A 19,701-nucleotide genomic window follows, 5' to 3' on the forward strand; every position below is an offset into this window, starting at 1 on the left:
CAATTTCAGATCAAAACAGTTATTTTTAATTAAAATGGAGTCCATCATATCAATATGGGTCAATCTATATTAGTTAGGGTAAAGAAAAAAAAAAAGTTCAAGGTCATTTCATGTCTGAACTTTATTTTTTTGATCAAAACCAGATCCATTGTGGTTAATACATGTCTAACTGTGTTGACCAAAGTAAAAAGTAAGTTTCGATTGTTTTGATTAAAATTATTATTTTCAATTAAAATCAAGTTATCTAGTTAATAATAATTAAAAAAATATTAAAATTAAATTTTTAGGAATCAAAATTAATTTTTCATGGATTAAACAATTTTTTTAAATACTGATTTAAATTTTTAATTTTACCCTTATATATAATAAAAAAAAATTAATAATAAAAAAGTTTTTTTTTTTCAACACAACATGATAGCCGATGAAAATTTTCTTCGAAATGGTCCGTGTTTCATGCTGTGTGCGCGTGGTGAAAGTAAAAAAAAAAAAAAATGTAATATCAATGTTAAGAACTAAGAAATACTATTCATGTTTTTTTTTTTTTATCTAACATATTGATTGGTTTTTTAAGAAATAAAAAATACCAAAAAACGTCACAACCGTTAGATCCAGCTTCAGAGACCCTCCAGCCGTAGTTCCAGAACTGTATACTTGACTCATCCACACCAGATCACTACCCAGAAATAACCAAAACTGTTAGATCTAAACCTCCCATCATCTCAACCGTTCCCTGTAAGCAAGTTCACAGGAATGCAATAGGAGCATCCCACTTGATCACCGAGTCAGGAAATCAAGACTGTCGATCAAATTTCAAATTGATCATATCTAGATCGTTGGATTGGATGTGAAGCGATCTAGACCATCCAAAATAAAATTGTTTGTTATTGTTTTGGTATAAAGTGAATGTTTTACAGAAAAGATTAGCTCCATCAAAAACCGAAAATTTTATATGGATGTTGCTACTTGGTAGATTATTTTTTTGGTTATTTTTTAAAAAAATAATAAAAAAAAATATTTAATTAAAATCACTATTTAAATTGCACTGCATCTTTTTTTTTTTTTTTTACTTGGGTATCCTCACACCCTTTTTAAAAGGTGAGACCAGTCCCGTTTGGGGTTCGTGACTACTTCTCCTAATAAGTGTGTTTTCTCGGAATCGAATTTTGTATTCTCACTTTACAGAAAATATAACAGTACCTTTAACTATTAGACCACTATTTAAGTTGCACCACACTCTAAATACATGCTAATGCTAATAGGAGTAATCATTCATACATTTCTAACTAATTAATAAAGAATTCATGAATTTAATAGAACAATCATGCTTAGGTTTCAACCATGCCCTAACTACAATTGGTATTTGTTATTCATGAATAGAAATAAAGAAATCTAAGATAATTTATAAAGAATGAATAAACCAAACACCACAACATTAAAAGTGGGATTTAACAATTTAACTACGCTATAACAAAATCCCAATGCTGAGAAATGGTATGTAAAGAAAATAATTAAGATGGGTGGTCTTCTATTCCTCATTTTGTATATCCCAACATTAAAACAAGATGTATAATTTAATTTCGTTCTAGCCAAGTCAGTCCGCTTCCTCTAGCCGAAATCACACGTTGTCAACGGTCTTCCATTTCTCATTTTTATGAACAGCACACGCATGCCCCTTCAGACGGGCATGCAGTCGTGAACTTGGTCCGTATTATCCCCCACATTCATGAACAAATTAATTCCTTATTTTCAAAGTTGGAAAGTGAAGGTTAAAAACTTGTTCTCTTGACAAGTTATTCTCCAACAAATGGAGACTTTTTTTATTTATTTTTTAATTTTTTTGCTATTTGACAAGTTAAATTTTTTTTATCCCATGATTTGTCTTCAGACATGCTTAGCTCTAGCAGGAATCACACGTTGTCAATGGTCTTCTATTTCTCATGGTCATGAACAGCGCACACATGCCCTTTTACACGTGCATGCATTAATAGGAGTTTTTTTTTTTTTTTTTCTGCTGTCCATTCAGTACTGATCCGTCTAATTACTCTGTTTCTCATCTGGAAATCAAAGTAGGTGGCCATTTAACGTATTAATTGCGTACAGGTTTCAAAATGCAACCATGAGTATGATCATGGAGGCATCCGATCATGCAAGTCGACTAGACGACATAAGTACAGTAATTTCACCATGTTTTTGTCTTTTTTGATTTTAAAAAAGACAAAAACATGGTGAAATTACTGTGTACTTATGTCGTCTACTCCACTTGCATCCTAAACTACAACTTGATGTCTATAGTTCTATAATTAGTTTGGGAAATTAATAAAAGTAAGCCTTGAACACAGACAAACAGCAACATCCATCCATCTTTTCTTTTCTTTTCTTTTTTATAATCAAAAGATACATTGGAAACGCCTTGGAGAATCAGGACCGGAGGAAACAGAGACCAAGGAGCAAAGCATAATGAAAAACAAAAACAGACGAAAAGCCAATAAATAAATAAAAACGAGATTACAACCAAGACTAGAGTCAGCTACCATCCTGTGACAATCTGCAATTTTGTCCTCTATAATTTCTGATTCATACAAGACTGCAGATTTATGTCCAGCCGTCTTTACAGTAGAGGATTCAAGACAGGAAGCGACGCGTGCTATTTGCTGGATGTGACAGTTTTTAATTGCCGCCTAACATGCAAGTCTCATTAATGTCAAGACTTGAGTGGCAGTGGCGTAGATATCAAAGTGCTAATAAATACAATATGTGAAAAATATTAACTTTTAACATGAACACTTGATCCTTGTTCTCTTACACAAGCTGATACATACTTCATATTAATAACTTAGCATTATGAACCTATATCTTGTAATTATGAGCTTTGTAAGAATTCTAGTATTGACCTTCGTAAGTTCAGTTAACATCTCTCTTTCTTTGAATTGATCGCATACTTGAGGTTCATTGTTAAGATTTTAAAATATGTTTTGACTTAATTAAGCCCTTGTTTGAGGACACACAAGATGTTTGGAGGTATTTGATATACTTAATTTTTATTGTATTTTTACTTTAATGTTATGTTAGTTTATCTTTAGTTTCTTTTATTGTATATAGTTTTTATTTGTTTCATCTAATTTTATGTTCAAAGAAATAAATTCATGAATCATGGGTGGTTTTGAAGTAAAAAAAATTATCATTCAATTCTTGAATTCTAGCAAAGCATTAGCCCCAATTGGGTTTAGATTCATGGTAGTGGGAATGCCTATTTAAGAGCCAATTAAATAATAATTAAAATTAACTTTAAAGATATCTAATTGACTTGTGTACACGTTTTGGGGGAAAGAAGGGAAGGAGAAAAGTAAAATTTTCTGTTGTTTTGTTTTATATAATAATTGAGGAATTTCATTGATTGATGCTATTGCCATGGCGAACTAGCATGAAAAAGAAAACATAACTACATATACAAAACTGAAAAAGAAAAAATAATGAATAAATAATTAAAACCTACTTATTTGACCAATTCATAATATCATTTCAACCTCTAACTAAATCTATATTCGTACATTTCAAAAATTATCAAAAAATAATCTCAACCCAATAACTTAAGCTGTTAGGTGAGGTTCTAAAATATGATATATATTATTCTCTAACACACTCCCTTAAATGAAAGCTTTTTGAACTTGAAACTTGTAGAGATCCACATTACTTTATGCTTAATTTTTTTATCAAATAAATAAATGGAGATAGTGAGATTCGATTTCGTGACTATTTGGTCATCAAGACTCTAATATCATGTCAAAGAATCATCTCAATTCAATAGTTTAATCTATTAGATGTAAGGTTCCAAAATATAATTTATATTATTCTCTAACAAAAAAACAAATTCTCAGTACATTAACTCATCCTTAAACCCCAAACTATTTCTATCCAATCAAACTCCCTCCACATAATACCATAAGCTAACATAGGAATAATCTTACACTGAAACTTTCAATTAACAAGGAAAGGCCATTGAATCATACATACATATATATATATATATATATATATATATATATATATATATATATATATATATATATATATATATGAGCATTCACCAACTTAAGTCTAACAATTTCGGGAACCGACTCCACAATTTCCATACATCATAACAACTAAAGAAAAGATGCTCCAACGTTTTGTTTTTGCTTTACACAAAATGGTCATAAAACTTCCTCCAAATTCAATAAATATACATGAATTTATGAGGGCAAATAACCAAGGAAATTGAGTTTAGAGGACCATTTCCAAGCCAACGATCTGTCAAGAAATTCTCACCATTTTTCCTACCTAGTTTTAGTTTATTTTTAAACTAAACTTGTCCTTATTGTTCTTTCAATTACATTTTCCTTACTAAAAAAAATTTTGTTGGATTGATTTTCTTTTTCTTCTTTTCTTATATTCTTCTTTTGAAAAACTTGTAAATACAAAAATAATATGTAAAATGGTCTAAAAATTACGAAATGATCAATTTTCCAAATCACTTTAAAAATGTAATTTCTAAGAATTTTTGTATTTTTTTTAAAAATATATTAAAAACAGAGGTAAAAAAAGAAACAAGTGATGACACATGCCATGCTAGATTGTACTTTAGGAAATAGTTAGGATATTCATACGAAATGATGAACATAGAAACTAAGAGAGAAATAATATCAAAGTGCATCGTCATAGCAAGAACCTTGCGTGAGTATAGTCTGGTCATCCATTGAAATTGAATTTGTTTGTTTGGTATTTAATATTAATTAATGATTATTTGATGTTGAATTTCTAAACTCTAACTCACTCTCCCATTAATTTCCCAACTTCTATTCAAACCAGCTTCAAATCCTTTCAGATTTAGTCAGTAGTTAGTAACTTGTCCGGTGCTTGCGCACAAATTCTCCTAACACTTGGATTAGTTTAGAATCATATGCCACTAAATAATTTAGGATTCGACATCTCTATTTTTAAGGTTTGATTTGAGTGATGCGATAACAGCTAGAACACAATCTTCAGCAGAACGATTCTTACTTTTTTCTGTACTGCATATCGACAACCAGCTAACCACCATAGTATAGGGTAAAGTTATAGGTTATTGTGTGCTTTACAAGCTAGGCATATAAATTGATCCATTAAAATAACTTATTTTCCAGATTCCCAGTCTGAACAATCATTCCAGTCAAGGATTCCAGCCCCGCCACCTCCAAGAGGAAACGGCTGCCCGTTGGTGTCTATGAGTTCCGGTTTTCAATTCTGAATCATAAAAATGGACAAAAATCCCTGCTCCCTTCCAGAATCGAGCAAATAATTGAAGCTCTGTGATTATTTTCTTCTCTATATCTTTCTCCTTGTTAAGCTCTCTGATTTTATTTTTCTTTCTTGAATCACGACGATCATACTTCTTGAAATTGCCTCGACATGAAGGTTCTTTCTTTTCCTAGTGCAAAAGCAAGGATGGTGGTGGGTTTCGATAGTCTTGTAGCTCCTGCGCATTTATATAAAATATCTAATAATATTATTTAAATTCCATGCATAACTTTATACATTTCTATCAATGATTATGTAAAATAGTTTTCACCAACACACCCACCTGTGCCCTGGCAACGAGAGCCGAACCATATAATCTGTTCTTCGTGCATCTTTATTTCTTCGGTACTGGGCAAGGCTGACTTGTGGTGACTCCGTCGACGAGAATCGAGCTGGCTTGCTATAAATTTGGGGTCCCCGCATGATGAAACCTTTGGCAATTAAGCACATGACATGTCTCTCTTTGGTTACCAAATGAGAAACAGAGATTTTTGACAGATTTCGGAATTGGACAGTACATGGAATTTTAAAATCAGAAGAAGAAAATGACATGATAATGCATGGGTACAAGGTCATGTTGGAGCTGCTTGTTCATGAAAATGAGAAATAAAAGGCGATTGGAAATTATAATTCCAGCGGGAAAAAAATAAGGATGTTAAAAGAAATATTCCACCTCAAAAACTTAAATTATTAAATAAAACTTTAAAAATAGTTTTAAAAATAATAAGATTCGAACTCTTAATACTATATTAAAAACAATCTTAATCTATAAATTTAAATTAATGAAAAAACCAAAACAAATTTATGTTATATTCTAACCGACTGACTAGGATAACTTCATCAAATTTCCTTGATTTAATAATAAACAAGTCATAGAATTTCCTAGCTTTAACAATGGACAAGGGAATCTTTATTTCCATAAATTAGAGAGAAAATTGTTTCAGCTGGTGGGGTAGCTTTAAGAATATATCCATGTGTAGGTGTGTATCATTTTCCTAAATGAAGACTAAGACTAAAATTTGAATTAAAAAAAATAGTTTGTTATGACTAATTATCTTCATGCCGATTAACTTAGTTGGAAAAAGTCAACAAATAAGAAAAAAAAAAACTGGAATTTCCACTTATAAATATATTGTTCATATTGTTGTATGTACAAAAATGGAGAAATTTGATTAGAAGTCAAGTAATAAGTTCCAAGAAAGGATGGTGATGTAGTCGGGCCTGTAATAACGAGTGATTCTAAAGAGTCATGTGTTAATCTACAATAACTAGATAAGGATTTGCCCACAAATTATGTGGATAGTTTAGCAGATGTATTTATGAACCAATAAAATAAGTTTAAGTATAAGAGAAGGTCTAATTATGCTAGACCAAAATAAAAACCTAAAAGGACTATAATTTTTTTTATCCCACCATTAGATTGTACTCAAATTTTTACATGAGTTTCCAAAGGTTATTTTTCCTTCAGTAGCTACTGCGTCGCTACGTAAACTATTAGACTTTTAGATATTAAAAATATCATCGAAGCGCTTAATTTTGGCTATTTTTGTGATTTTCCTTCTTATTTTTGGATTTTCTATTTATTTTGGATAGTATGCTTCTTCTTTCCTTTGTAATTTTAAATTTTTATTTTGTTTCCTAGTTTGGGTTAGGTTTTTAGTTTATTTAAGGCTTTGTAAACCTCCTAAAGACAGACTTCATTACTATTATTTCCAAGAAAATAAACTTGTGATTTAGAGTTCACATTTGTAACCGTTTTTGCTCATCAAAGATTTTATTTTTTATTATTATTATTATTGTTGTCTTTAACTTCCACCCGATTGAGAACATGTAATGTATTGACTAGTTTTTTTTTTTTTCAATATTTTTATAATTGCTAATTAGAAAAATAAAATAAAAAAAAACCAAAAACCCTCGTCTACCTTGTCAAGTAAGTTTTGGAGATAGTGAACATACTTTTCACATGAAGTTTTCTGATTCTATTATCTAATTTAACTTGTACTCTTTTATCTTATATAGATTTGTGTACGCATTCAAATTCTTCTATGCTAAGTTAGCATGTCCTCTAAAAGATTTTTATTGCTATAATTATTATGTTTATGAAAAAATTCAGATATATTTATAGAAAAAAAATTACTTTGTATCACAACATAAAATCAAAGAAAAAAGTAGGATTTTATTGGCTTACCATTATAAGAAATATTAGGGTAAATTGAAATGAGTAAAAAAGAAAAATGAGTTACCTTAGGAAGGGTTAACAAGTAACTATTAGTATGAAACTACCAACTGCATTCAAGGATCAAATCAATAAGATTTTATGTTTTAAAGGGCTCCATATCCTCTCCACAAAAGTTTAATGTGAAATAACAAACATTATAACTTTGAGACACACACACTAAAGTAAATAGAAAAAATAATTCCAGAAAATTTCTTACTATAAAATAAAATTAAAAAAAGATTCATACTATGTATTATTCAAAAACTAAATCAAATAAATTAAACCATACATGGTTTTTTTTATTATTATTATTGTATTATTCGAAAACTAAATCCAAATCAATTAAACCATACATGTTTTTTTTTTTATTGTATTGGTATATATTTAGCACTCAAATGCTTTCCTTGTCACTTGAATCGTGCATTAGCATTACAAAGCCTAAGTTATTACACTTCGGTCCGACTTTTTTATCTTGTCCATGACTAAAGTTAAGTTATTGAACTGGGTTCATATGTTTCAATTTTTTAATTTAAAACAAGAACAATTTAAAAAAAAATCATATCAAGTTTTGACCAGGTCAAATAGGTCATAACTTAATTTGTCAAGCTAATTAAGTTAAAATGAGTGTTGCACCCAAACCAAACCCAAGTTTTTAGGGTTATTTTTCAATATTAATAATATATTTTTTTAAAATTTATTAATTGTTATATTAGTAATATTCATTATAATAAAAATAATAATATTTTTTAATATAAATAATAATATTAAACTTGTATAACCCAAGTTTAAGTGGGTATGGTTGCAACTCCATGCCAAAAGCAGATATGGGCCTGAGTGCAAGGGCATGTCATAAAAGTGTGATAACTAAATAGAAAAAAAAATTAATATTAAAGAATAAAATTAAAAAAAATAATTGAAAAAGAAAAAAAAACAAAGCAAAACACTATTCTAATGAATAGTGCTTTTCGAGGAGGGATACAATAAAGTCCCCTTATAAAATCACAATAATCTAATGAAAAGTAAACAAAACAAATCATGAAATTTACTTTTTAATCAAATTGATATTAAAAGATAAAATTAAAAGAAAAAAACTAATTAAAAAAAGAAAAAAAATAAATCAACTGGATTAACCCATTAAACCTAGTTAAACCGTCAAACTGAGATTCGTGTCATAAAAATATGATAATTAAATAAAAAAAATTTAATAATAACAAACTAAATAAAAAAAACAAAAAATATATATATAACTAAAAGCATCAGTCTTTTCACTGTGGATTGCACAGTGCAATCCAACAGTAAAAGAGGTCGATCTCCTTTAATTATAGTTAATTTTTGTGCCAATCCACAGTAAAAAGAGGTCAATCTCCTTTAATTATAGTTAATTTTTAACTGTAGATGATACAGTGCAATCTACGGTAAAAAAAAGTTAATATTTTTTAGTTATAGTTAATTTTTTCTTTTAAATTTTACAGAGCAATCCACACAGTAAATTTAGTTGATCTCCTTAGTAATAGTTAATAAATATATAATTGGGTTTATTTAATCATGAATATATAATTGGATGTTGCATCACCCAACAACCAAAACAAATTAGAATTTGCATATTGTCTTTTCTAATACTGAAAATAGTAATTAAGCATTTATACATGATCAAGCTCTTCCGCGGCTTCTAGCCCACATCCTATTGGACGGTTATGGTCCTTCCAGGAAGCATCAAAACATAAGACACCGTAACAACACGTGGCTCGAGGGCTCCCCCTCCTCCTCCCCCCTTCTCCCTCTATAAACAAGTTGTGGCTTCTCAAAAACAAACACTAAAGAAAGGGAAAAACACCCACCATTTGAGGAAGTCATAGTTTCCCCCTTCTATCACTCTCTCAAAAACATAAGCTCACCCTTCCGAAACCCATGGAACCTATTGAAAATATTGGCGAAGAATACCAAAATTATTGGGAGACTAAAATGTTTCTCCAAAATGAAGAGCTTGATAGGTATAGTGTGTGTGAGCATACCCTTTCCATGCATGGATTCTTGCTTCGTTTTTCTTGTAACTTGCTAAGGTGGCTTTTTTTTTTTTTTTTTTTTTGAGGCAGTTGGGCAATAGATGAGGCCTTTTCAGGGTACTACGACTCAAGTTCGCCGGACGGAGCAGCCTCATCGGCAGCCTCTAAGAATATTGTTTCCGAAAGGAATAGGAGGAAGAAGCTCAATGAAAGACTCTTTGCACTTAGAGCCGTGGTCCCCAACATTAGTAAGGTGATGACATCAGCACTTCCCAAATTTTGTTTCTTTCTTCAAGTTCTATCTTTAGATAAATTATTGAGTGTGATTTGGACTCTTCATGAGTTGATTATTTTGTTCTTCTAGATGGACAAGGCGTCAATAATTAAGGATGCCATTGGCTACATCCAAGAATTGCATGATCAAGAGAAAAAAATCCAAGCTGAACTACTTGAACTTGAATCTGGGAAATCGAAGAAAAATCATGGAGGTTTTGGTGTACATTACCACCAAGAGTTGCCAGTCTTATTGAGATCCAAGAAAAAGAAGATTGATTATCAATTTTGTGATTTTGGAGGATCCAAGATTTCTCCTATTGAGCTTCTTGAGGTATTTCCCTTCGTCTCTCCTTCTCTTATGGCACTGCTGATTCGTTGATTTTCTTTCCTTTTTTTTTTTTTTTGTATATTCGTTTGTTGATGTTAACATCATATGGCATGTAGAAATGGTGGGGTGATTTTATTTATTTTTATTTTTATTTATTTATTTTGCGCGGCAGCTAAGGGTTGCTTACATGGGAGAGAATACATTATTGGTGAGCTTGACATGCAATAAAAGAACAGACACCATGGTGAAACTTTGCGAGGTTTTCGAATCATTGGGACTCAAAATTATTACAGCAAATATCACGACTATCTCAGGGAGAGTCTTGAAGACTGTCTTCATTGAGGTTAGTCTCTTTAATTAATTAATTTTTTCTCCTATATATATATATATATATCATTTCACGCATCTCCACATGTCACAGTACACATGGCACTAATTAAAACCAAACGAGATTGAAGACTTTGAGTGATAAGCTTTCTGCAACACGACAAATTAACCATTAAGACTAAGAGTTCTTGTTTTTTACCATGTATCATCATGATTGATGAATATAACTACTCTACACGGAGATGTTATAATATCTTCTAATAATTGATAAATTATGGGTTGATTTAGAATCAAAATAGTAGTTCACGTTCATTAATTAAGATAAAAGATTGCTGCGAAGATATTTCAGGTAATAAAATCCCACAACTTTCAAGATAAACCACCACCCATTAAGACGTAAAAATCAAGTTTATTTTCAAACTAGAGTGCAAAGATCAATCATATTTTTGGTAAAAAGTTTGCTGGTGTCATGATATTGATGTAGTTGTGCTAGCTGTGATGTGAACACCCTCTTCTTTTGGCTTATATATATATATATATAGACACCTACCTAACCAAAACAAAGAGAAAAGAGTGAAAAATCAAACAAATAAATAAACATATTAACGGTTAGGATACCTGGTGGTTTAGTTAGCATCCCCTCATCAAAAAGACGAGTATTCAAAGGGCAAAGTGATGGAAGTGGCATAAAGAAAGTGAGGCATGAATAGTTGGAAACCGATAAGACCACTTTAATAAAGTGGGATCATACCATTAGGATATTAATAATTTGGGGCAATCATGATTGGTGCAGGCCAGAGTATTCGAATAAAAACAATCGTGACACCAAAGTGATGAGGGGACCCCATCAATTTTCCACCATGTACAAGCATAAATAATCTTTTCCCTCTCTAGTGATCTAACCCCTTCACAATTGTTTTGTGGGAATTAGTGGGATCTTGTGAAGATCTTTTTTCCACTCCACAAACTACATCACTTGAAAATATGGGTCTTATTAGATGAATAATATAAAGGGATGTTTGGTAAGATGTTTTTAAAAATACTTGAAAATGTATTAAAATAATATTTTTTTTTATTTTTAAAAAATTAGTTTTAACATCATATCAAAATAATATGAAAATACTAAAAAAATTAAATTGAAATAAATAAAAAAGTTTCAATTTTTTTTTAAAGTGTTTTTACAATGTAAAAATAAACAGGGTCTAAATCAAATGTAAAAAACTCAATGATAAATAAAAAGATCACTAAAATCATTGTTAAACTTCATCCAATGTTGACCTAATACAAATTTTGAATCACAGATCAAGTAGGTTAAACTGGACCCGAGTTAAGTTTCGAGTCAATCGAGTCCTAGATCAGATTAAGTTTGATAATAGTTATAAACCATATCAACTCTCAAATGATTTTTTTTTTTAAACCAAACCCAAGTTAGGTTTTGAATTTATTGTGTTTTAAAGTGTGATATCAGTTTTAAGTTCAAAATGTTTTTTTTGTTCGGAAATGTATTAAAATAATATATTTTTTTTATTTTTAAAAAATTATTTTTAATATCAAAATAATTTAAAATAAAAAAAAATGATTTGTTACAAACACAATTTCAATAACGTTTTCAAAATATTACCTAAATTTAATAATAGTGACTCGTTACATTTACAATAAAAACAAATAAATTGTAAGTGAAATTTCAATGGTTCATGAATGGGAGCCGCAATAAATAAACTGAAAACGTACAACAAGATTCAGATTTTCTAGGTGTCCATATCACAGATACAATGTATTCAATGTTTCCCATATGCAATGTATTTTCAAATATGGAGAAGCAAAAGCACGTTAGTCTCATGGCATAATAAAAGGATGAGATATGCATACAAACAAAAACCCTTCTAGTAATCAACCTTGCCGTTTCATATTTGTATAACCTTTTTTTATTCCCTAACAATAGCTTCATGGCACAATGCAAAAGCATGGTGTAAAATTCAGCCGATTTGACAAGTTAATCCAAGATTTAGATAGGTCCTGAATTTAAAAAAAAACAAAGTAAGAAACTAACTCGATCTAATCTAGTTAAGAACTTAGATTGCTTTATTATCTAGTCCACCCAAGATAAAACATAATCAAAACTAGATTAGAATCTTACGAATTTTTTATTAAAAAAAATATTTGTCATGACAATATTGTTTTATAATTTTTAAAAGAAATTGGAATAATATAAAAACTTTCCTATAAAACTACCCCACCATAAATGGTTGAAAATGAGGTCTACATGATATTGTATTAGGATATGCTATAAAGAATAAGATGGGAGGGTTTTGAATTAATTTATGTGTGATATGGATAGCTAGATATCATCAACATTTTGTCGTCTGTTTATTTTTTTGAATTGTTTATTCACCTTTGTTTTGTGTTCATTACATTTAAAACTGGAAATTAAAACACCTGCTATTTTTGAAATTTGTGTTCAATCACTAATTAAGACAATTTTTAACCTGTTCCACGACTGGACTACGGGATTTATTAGGGTATTATCCTGTACTCCATTGTCCTCGATTTCCACAAACTACGGCATATTTATTTATTTATTTACTAATTTTTTATATATCAAAATTAAAGAAATTTTCATAGAACCTAATCCCAGATTCGGGCAGCGGATTGAAAGAATTAACTTATGAATTAGCTTGTCAAGTTTTTACTAAAAAAAATCCACTTAAAAGATGCCGGTTTAAGGATTTTTAAAAAAATTAAAACAATATAATTTCAATAAAAATAAAATAAATTATGTTTTTTTACCGGCTCGGCTCAACCCAAACCCTTTATCAACGGGTCTCCACGATGCCGGTCCAGCTATACAAGAAATTTCAATTATGGAAGCATTATTATCGCATTGGTGAGTACAATATTCTCATAATAACATAACATCAACATCATTCAATGGTTGGATTCTAGCTGTGTAATGGTAAAGACAGAATTGTCTATCTTCTTTAGTAGCAGTTAACTCCATCTTTTTCTGTGCCTAGTTGTCACATCAAGCTTTGTTATATTAAAATAATTTTCTTTTATTTTTAAAACATTATTTGTAATATTAATACATTAAAATAATCTAAAAATATAAATAACCAAAAAAAATTTAAAAAAATATGTCAGTTCAGTCTCCTTTACCGATTGTTGATGCTTGTAATGAAGATCGAAATCAGCTATAAGATTTATTTTTGTGATGTATATAAGAAAAAAAGATAGATTTTGGTTTGAAGAATAATTAAAAATATACATAATAATAATAATAATAACAAAACGTTTGTCAAACTTGTCTTGCAGGCAGATGAAGAAGAGAAAGATCAATTGAAGATAAGAATTGAAGCAGCCATTGCAGCTCTTAATGATCCACCAAGTCCTATGAGCATGTAACTAGATTAATATCAAATCCAAGCACAATGGATATCACTTTGCAACCATGCATTTTCTTTTTCCTTTTTATCTTCTTTTCTTTTTTTTTTTCTCTTTATTGAGGTTTTTCCTCCTTGTTTCCTTGATGAAGGGTTTAAAATAGTAGAAATCGTATAAAAAAACGCATGTATGATCACTAAACTTGGATTTCATTTGACGGTTTAATTACTAGTATTTTAAGCAAAAAGAAAATTATAACTTCTTAGAATAAACAGATTTTGCTTATGGGATTTTAGATAAATTCTCTGCTTTTTAGAAGTTGTAACATAAAATCTCAAAGCTTTGAGGAAAAAGAAAGTGTTTTCTCATGGCCGTAGGCCGAAGTACATAAAGGAGGCCTCGAGGCCATCGTTCATCAAAAAGCTAGGAAGAGATGCTTAAATTTTCAAATTTTAAGATATGGCCCATCTTGCTGGATGGAATATATTGAGGAGCACTAGCACATGCCTTAAGAACAAATTTATCTGCAGGAATATTTGCGAGTGGTTAAAAATAAAAAAAAAGGTGCTTAGAAAAGATAATGCTGCTGTCACTTTATAGTTCATTCCAGATGATTTCCCGCCATGGGTTAAGTTAATTTAACATAAAAAAACATATTCAAATGTTCATATTTTTTCCTTAACAGTAAGAAAAATTATATGATAATTTACTCGATTGACTTTACTGGTTTAAAAACAATTCATATAACCCATAAAAATAATATTTGAAGATGATATCTTTTTTTAATATTAAAATAAAAACATATTAGATTGACCTAAGACAACCCAAGTTATGAGACAACGTGTCAAATTCGTGACCCGTGTTATGAGATTATGATAACCTTATAAAAAACATATAAAAAAAATTATTAAGTCTAATTTTCAATTAACTTAATATTGAAAGATAAAATTAAAAAGAAATTAATTAAAAAACGACCTAAAAAAATAACCTGGAGTAACATGTCAAACTTGTAACCCGTGTCATAAGACCTAGATAACCCCATAAAAAGCAAATCAAAACAAATTACGAATTCCAATCCCCAACCAACCCAATATTAAAGGATAAGATTAAAAAATTCAATAAAAAACAACCTGAGTAAATACACCAAACTAATGACTCGAGTCATCAGACTAAAGATAACCTTATATAAAAAAATAAAAAAAAAATAACATAATTTAACTCGGGTTAACTTGTCATATCCATGACTTTGATCTTGAGATTAAGATGACCACATAAAAAGAAAATCAAAACAAATTATAAAATTCAATTCTTAATCGTCCTTGTCAGTCGTAATATTGAACTATGAAATTTATAAAAATCTTAATTAAAAAATAACATAAAAATAAATCAAGTAGATCCAAGTTAATTGTTAAGTATTTTTCTTGAATTATAAAACCGGAAAACAAATTATGAAGCCTAATTCTCAATTAAATACAATATTAATTGACGAAATTGAAAAAAAAAATTAAGTCAATTGGATTAACCCGTCAAACTTATAACCCGAGTCATAAGACGAGAATAACCCAATAAAAAACAAATCCAATATTAAAGGACACGTGACCCAAGTTATGAGACCAATAATAACCTCTTAGAAGAAAAGAAAAAAAAAAAAACAACCTGATTTAACTAGGATTAAAATATCAAAACCAGTGATCTTAATCATGAAACCAAGATATTCTCATAAAAAACAAGTTACAACAAATTATAAAGCTCAATTCTTAACTGATCTAATATTAAATGATAAAATTAAATAAAAAATCAATTAAATAAAAGACAAAAACAATCCAAGTCAACTCGGGTTAACCCGTTAAATACTATTCTTGGATCATGAGACCAAAATAACCTAATGAAAAATAAACAAAACAAGTCATAAAATTTAATTCTCAATCAAATTAATAATAAATGATGAAAATAAAAAAAAACTTAAAAACAAAATATAAGTCAACTGGATTAATCCGTTAAACTAGATTAACTTATCAAACTCGAGATCCATATTATAAGAATATGATAACTAAATAAAAAAAAATCTAATATTAAAAAAAAATTATTGATTGAAAAAAAATATATTGTTAAGCAATAGTATCAAGAACAATCTATTTTAGTTTATAGTTAATGAAGACCAAATTACTATTTAAAACAAGAGTTTTTCATTACAATTAAACTAATAATACTGTTAAGGAATACTATCAAGAACAATCTATTTTCAAGGGAAAAAAATGGTGGAACGTAAGATAAACATGTTAATTATAGGATCAATAACCTTTTTATATAAACATTAAAATAATTGTGGCATTTTGATTTTGATTTCTTTGTTTTTCTTGTTGTTTTCTAATAAACTTGTTTGTTTTGATTATTATTTTTTTTAGTTTTTTTTTAATAATGCACTTAAATAGCTAATGTTATCCAGACTTAAAAGAATTTGTATCATTTCCTTTTCTCAGTCCCAATCTCAACTTCAAGCTTACCAGTCCTAACCTCCAACGCTTGACTTCTAAGAGCGTGTTTGGTAGTGTGGTAGCGGTTGCTTTTCAAATAGCTTTTCGTGCCGAAATACATGCTAATGATGTTTTTTTTATTTTTTAAAAATCATTTTTGACATCAGCACATCAAAACGATCCAAAAAGTACAAACCGAACTCAATTTTAGCAAAAAAAAAAAAAATTAAAATTTAACGAAACACAGTTTTGACCGCACTACCAAACGGTCCCTAAGACCCCAACAGAGTCCCGAGGCGTAAATCTCCATGAAGATTTACTCACTATCAAACACAACACTCTCAATTATTTTTATTCTTGGAGTCAGAAAGTACTTGTCAAAGCCAAGCCACCAATCTGCAAGCTCTGTTAACATCTGTCGTCTGGTGGCCGGAGAAAATCTAGAGGCAAGTATGAAGAACAGGTCCAATATTGAATCTTAATCTTAGTCTCGATCTTAACCTCTTACGTGCTCAGGACTTAGCATGATCTCACTCTGAACCTCTTACATCCAATCAAGACACCTCAAACCTGACCCAGCTAGATCTTCAGTTACCTTGGGCTCGACCTTTTGATTGTGATTGTTCGAGGACTTAAAACCAACCCCGACTTTGAGCACCCTAGATCTGATCTAAACTCAACCTTGACCTAAACCTAATCTCAACCTCAAAAGCCTAAACTCAACCTTGACCCAGCCTAGACTCAATCCAATCATGGTTCGTTCCCGGGCCACCTCAAACCTGACCCTAATGCTTAGAGCCCGATCCCTAACCTTTGAGTGTCTCGAATCCAAACCTATCCTGGCCTTCATTCGAAAGGAGGAGGAAATGGGGCTCCATGCTAAGCACCATTGCCGAGTCTAAGCTACTATCTCATGACAACCAGATTTCAATCCTGATCGGAAGTTTGAGGCATCCCTCCATATTCTAGACATTATCGGGTATGATATGCGCTATTTCCCTAACATCTAAAACGTAACCAAACTTCCAAGTCATATGTTAAAGAAAAAACTAGTTTTGGGAACCATTTTTTTAAGAAAAAACTTTTGGAAACTATCTACTTTTTTTAAAAAAATAATAATAATGCCAAACAACTTTGTTACTCATTTTAGGAATATAATATATTTTTACACTATTAGAAAAATATAATATATCTTTCAATACCCAAACGAGAACAAAAACATCAAGAACCCATCTCAAAAACCCAAGTTAAACCCCAAAAGAATAACGATAGAACTGCTAATATCAAAGAGGAAGAAGAAGATAAAAGGCTAACCTTCAAATCTTCCATCTTAAGCTTTTCTCTTCATTTCCACAGCCAAACACTGAAACTTCACAGCAACCCATATCAAGTTTCACACCTTTAAATGCTAATCCTAAAAGGGTTGTTCAGTTTAAGCCTCCCATTAACAGGCACTCGATTTTGGATGAGGAGGATGATGAAGATGAGGTGGGAAAGGAGAGGAAAAGAAAACAAGACTTTTTTGCAATCTGATTCTTCTTCAGTGAAGGGTTTTTTGTCTAGTATACCTGCTCCTAGAAATTCAGCTACTTTAGGGGTTGCTTCATTGGGTTCTGGGTATGGAAGGAGGTCTGTGATTGAAACTGATGGGTCCACTTCTAGTTCTGGATCTGGGGTTGATCAAAGTAATGAGAGTTGTGAGAATAACGATGTAGGTTTTGATCAAAATGGAGAGGATTATGTGAATCATGATAGTTATGAAGATCACAGTTTGGGATCATATTAGGGTTTTGTCCAAGGAGGGAGATCATAAAATCTTGCATAGGCGTTTGTGTTTGCTGTGGTTTGGAGTTTTCAGGGACCACAGGATGCACTTTCTTTCAAGACCAGCAAGTGCTTAAAATCGTAGAGAACTCTACGCAGACTAGATTACAGAAATAATGTTAGCCTGAGTCCCAGTACAGATATTCATTGAGACGATGCTCTTTTAGTCTAGTCTTCTCTCTCTTTTGAGTCAGGCTCTTTAAGACAGGACATGACATCGAGTTTTCTGGATAATGTCTCATCCGGCCTTTCCATAGGGTTCTTTGTCCTGACCCATAGAAACCATGAATCTCTTTTAGCATACTAGAGTCCAAAAATACTCTTGTATTTTCTATATATATAAAAAAAAAACTGAAGTTTGCTTGATTTAACAGCCAAAAGGAAAACGTAAGAAAGAAAACAAGGGCAGGCCTGTTCAGTGCGCCACCAAAGCTTCATTAATTATCATCATGGAAAGTATCTACAGTCTAAGCCACCAAAACCTTTTCTCCTAAATGTGATTACATTTCTGGCAAATTCTTTGATTCTATAGCTGTTGGGCTCAAACTTGAGGCTGCACTCATGACTAGATACTATTGAGCCAGATTTCTAAAGTAACCTAAAGAAAAGGATATCAAAATTAACATTTCTTAGAGCTCCTTAAAGGAGTTGATGTGAAATTATAGGCTTCTAGTTGAGTGCATGAATTATCAGCTTTTATATGTTCCTTATTTCTTTATGTATAGTTCTCTTCTTCTGTAGCCTGCTTCATCTAAAGGGAAGCCATCAAAGCTGCAAAAGAGGAAGCATCAAAAAGGCTCTTTGTACTTTGATATAAAGCAGAATTGGCAGAGCGGCGTGCCAGAGGGTTCCTCAATAAAGATGAAACGCACGCCGGGTATGGATGGTGATATTGAGATAGTGTTTTCTGTGGTGTCAAACAGCTGGTGTTAGCTCTCCTATCATTGGATATTTTACCTTTCTAGCACAGTTTCGATAAAAAAATTTAGGAAAATAAAAGACTTTTAACACAACTGATATTATAAATAGCATTGGGTCTTCCAAGAAAAGAAAAAATGAGTTACAGGAAAATACAGTGATTTTATTTTTGATAGATATGATATTATTAAAAAAAATTTGATGGGATAATTCTATCAACATCTTAAAACTATTAAATAAATTCGTAATTATTAGGAATTTTATTCAAAATTAATTTAAAATTAATTACACTGTTAATAGATAGTTTTCTAAAATATAATTAGAATTATCTCGTCAAGATTTTTTTAATGTTTTTTTTTTCATGCCATATCATCTTATCTCCTCCTTTCTTTTTCTTTTTTTTTTTTCTGATGATTACATTTTAAAACTTATCTTTTCGTTATTTGAATTTTATAAAATTTTAGATTTGATTTTTATTTAAATTAATTAATTTATAAAAAAATACATTTTAAAATATAACAAAAACAATCGTTATCCCGTCGCCGAGCATGTCTTTCATTTTGATACCTATGTATGCTCTTCATCAAAATAAGCTTCAGATATTATTATTTTTTCTTGGAATCCCTGCCATGCTCTTAA

At 30.3% G+C, this 19,701-nt stretch overlaps 1 protein-coding gene and 1 long non-coding RNA gene across 3 annotated transcripts; one reads left to right on the forward strand and one right to left on the reverse strand.

Moving 5' to 3' along the window:
- Window positions 1–4,972: 4,972 nt before the first annotated feature.
- Window positions 4,973–18,464, reverse strand: LOC118039549 (uncharacterized). Of its 2 annotated transcripts, none has more exons than XR_004685937.2 (3): window positions 17,635–18,464; window positions 5,597–5,774; window positions 4,973–5,491 (listed from the first exon to the last, which is right to left on the reverse strand). It is a non-coding gene; the product is annotated as an uncharacterized lncRNA (long non-coding RNA). The 2 variants fall into 2 exon arrangements; XR_004685936.2 differs by having other exon boundaries at window positions 4,977–5,491; window positions 5,597–5,744; window positions 17,635–18,463.
- Window positions 9,232–14,118, forward strand: LOC118039548 (transcription factor bHLH35). The gene is made up of 5 exons (XM_035046274.2): window positions 9,232–9,522; window positions 9,625–9,787; window positions 9,899–10,141; window positions 10,311–10,481; window positions 13,778–14,118. The coding sequence occupies exons 1-5, from the start codon at window positions 9,440–9,442 to the stop codon at window positions 13,865–13,867; spliced, it is 750 nt and encodes a 249-aa protein (XP_034902165.1). The 5' UTR covers window positions 9,232–9,439; the 3' UTR covers window positions 13,868–14,118.
- Window positions 18,465–19,701: the final 1,237 nt, after the last annotated feature.

The sequence above is a fragment of the Populus alba genome, chromosome 18 (assembly GCF_005239225.2).
Source record: "Populus alba chromosome 18, ASM523922v2, whole genome shotgun sequence".
Classification (NCBI taxonomy): domain Eukaryota; kingdom Viridiplantae; phylum Streptophyta; class Magnoliopsida; order Malpighiales; family Salicaceae; genus Populus; species Populus alba.

What these genes read in the sequence shown, in the direction of transcription:
- LOC118039548 (XM_035046274.2), top strand. Translation starts at nt 9,440, where the DNA reads ATGGAACCTATTGAAAATATTGGCGAAGAATACCAAAATTATTGGGAG. An exon ending in CAAAATGAAGAGCTTGATAG is followed by an intron (nt 9,523 to 9,624) that starts GTATAGTGTGTG and finishes TTTTTGAGGCAG; the next exon opens with TTGGGCAATAGATGAGGCCT. An exon ending in TGGTCCCCAACATTAGTAAG is followed by an intron (nt 9,788 to 9,898) that starts GTGATGACATCA and finishes TTGTTCTTCTAG; the next exon opens with ATGGACAAGGCGTCAATAAT.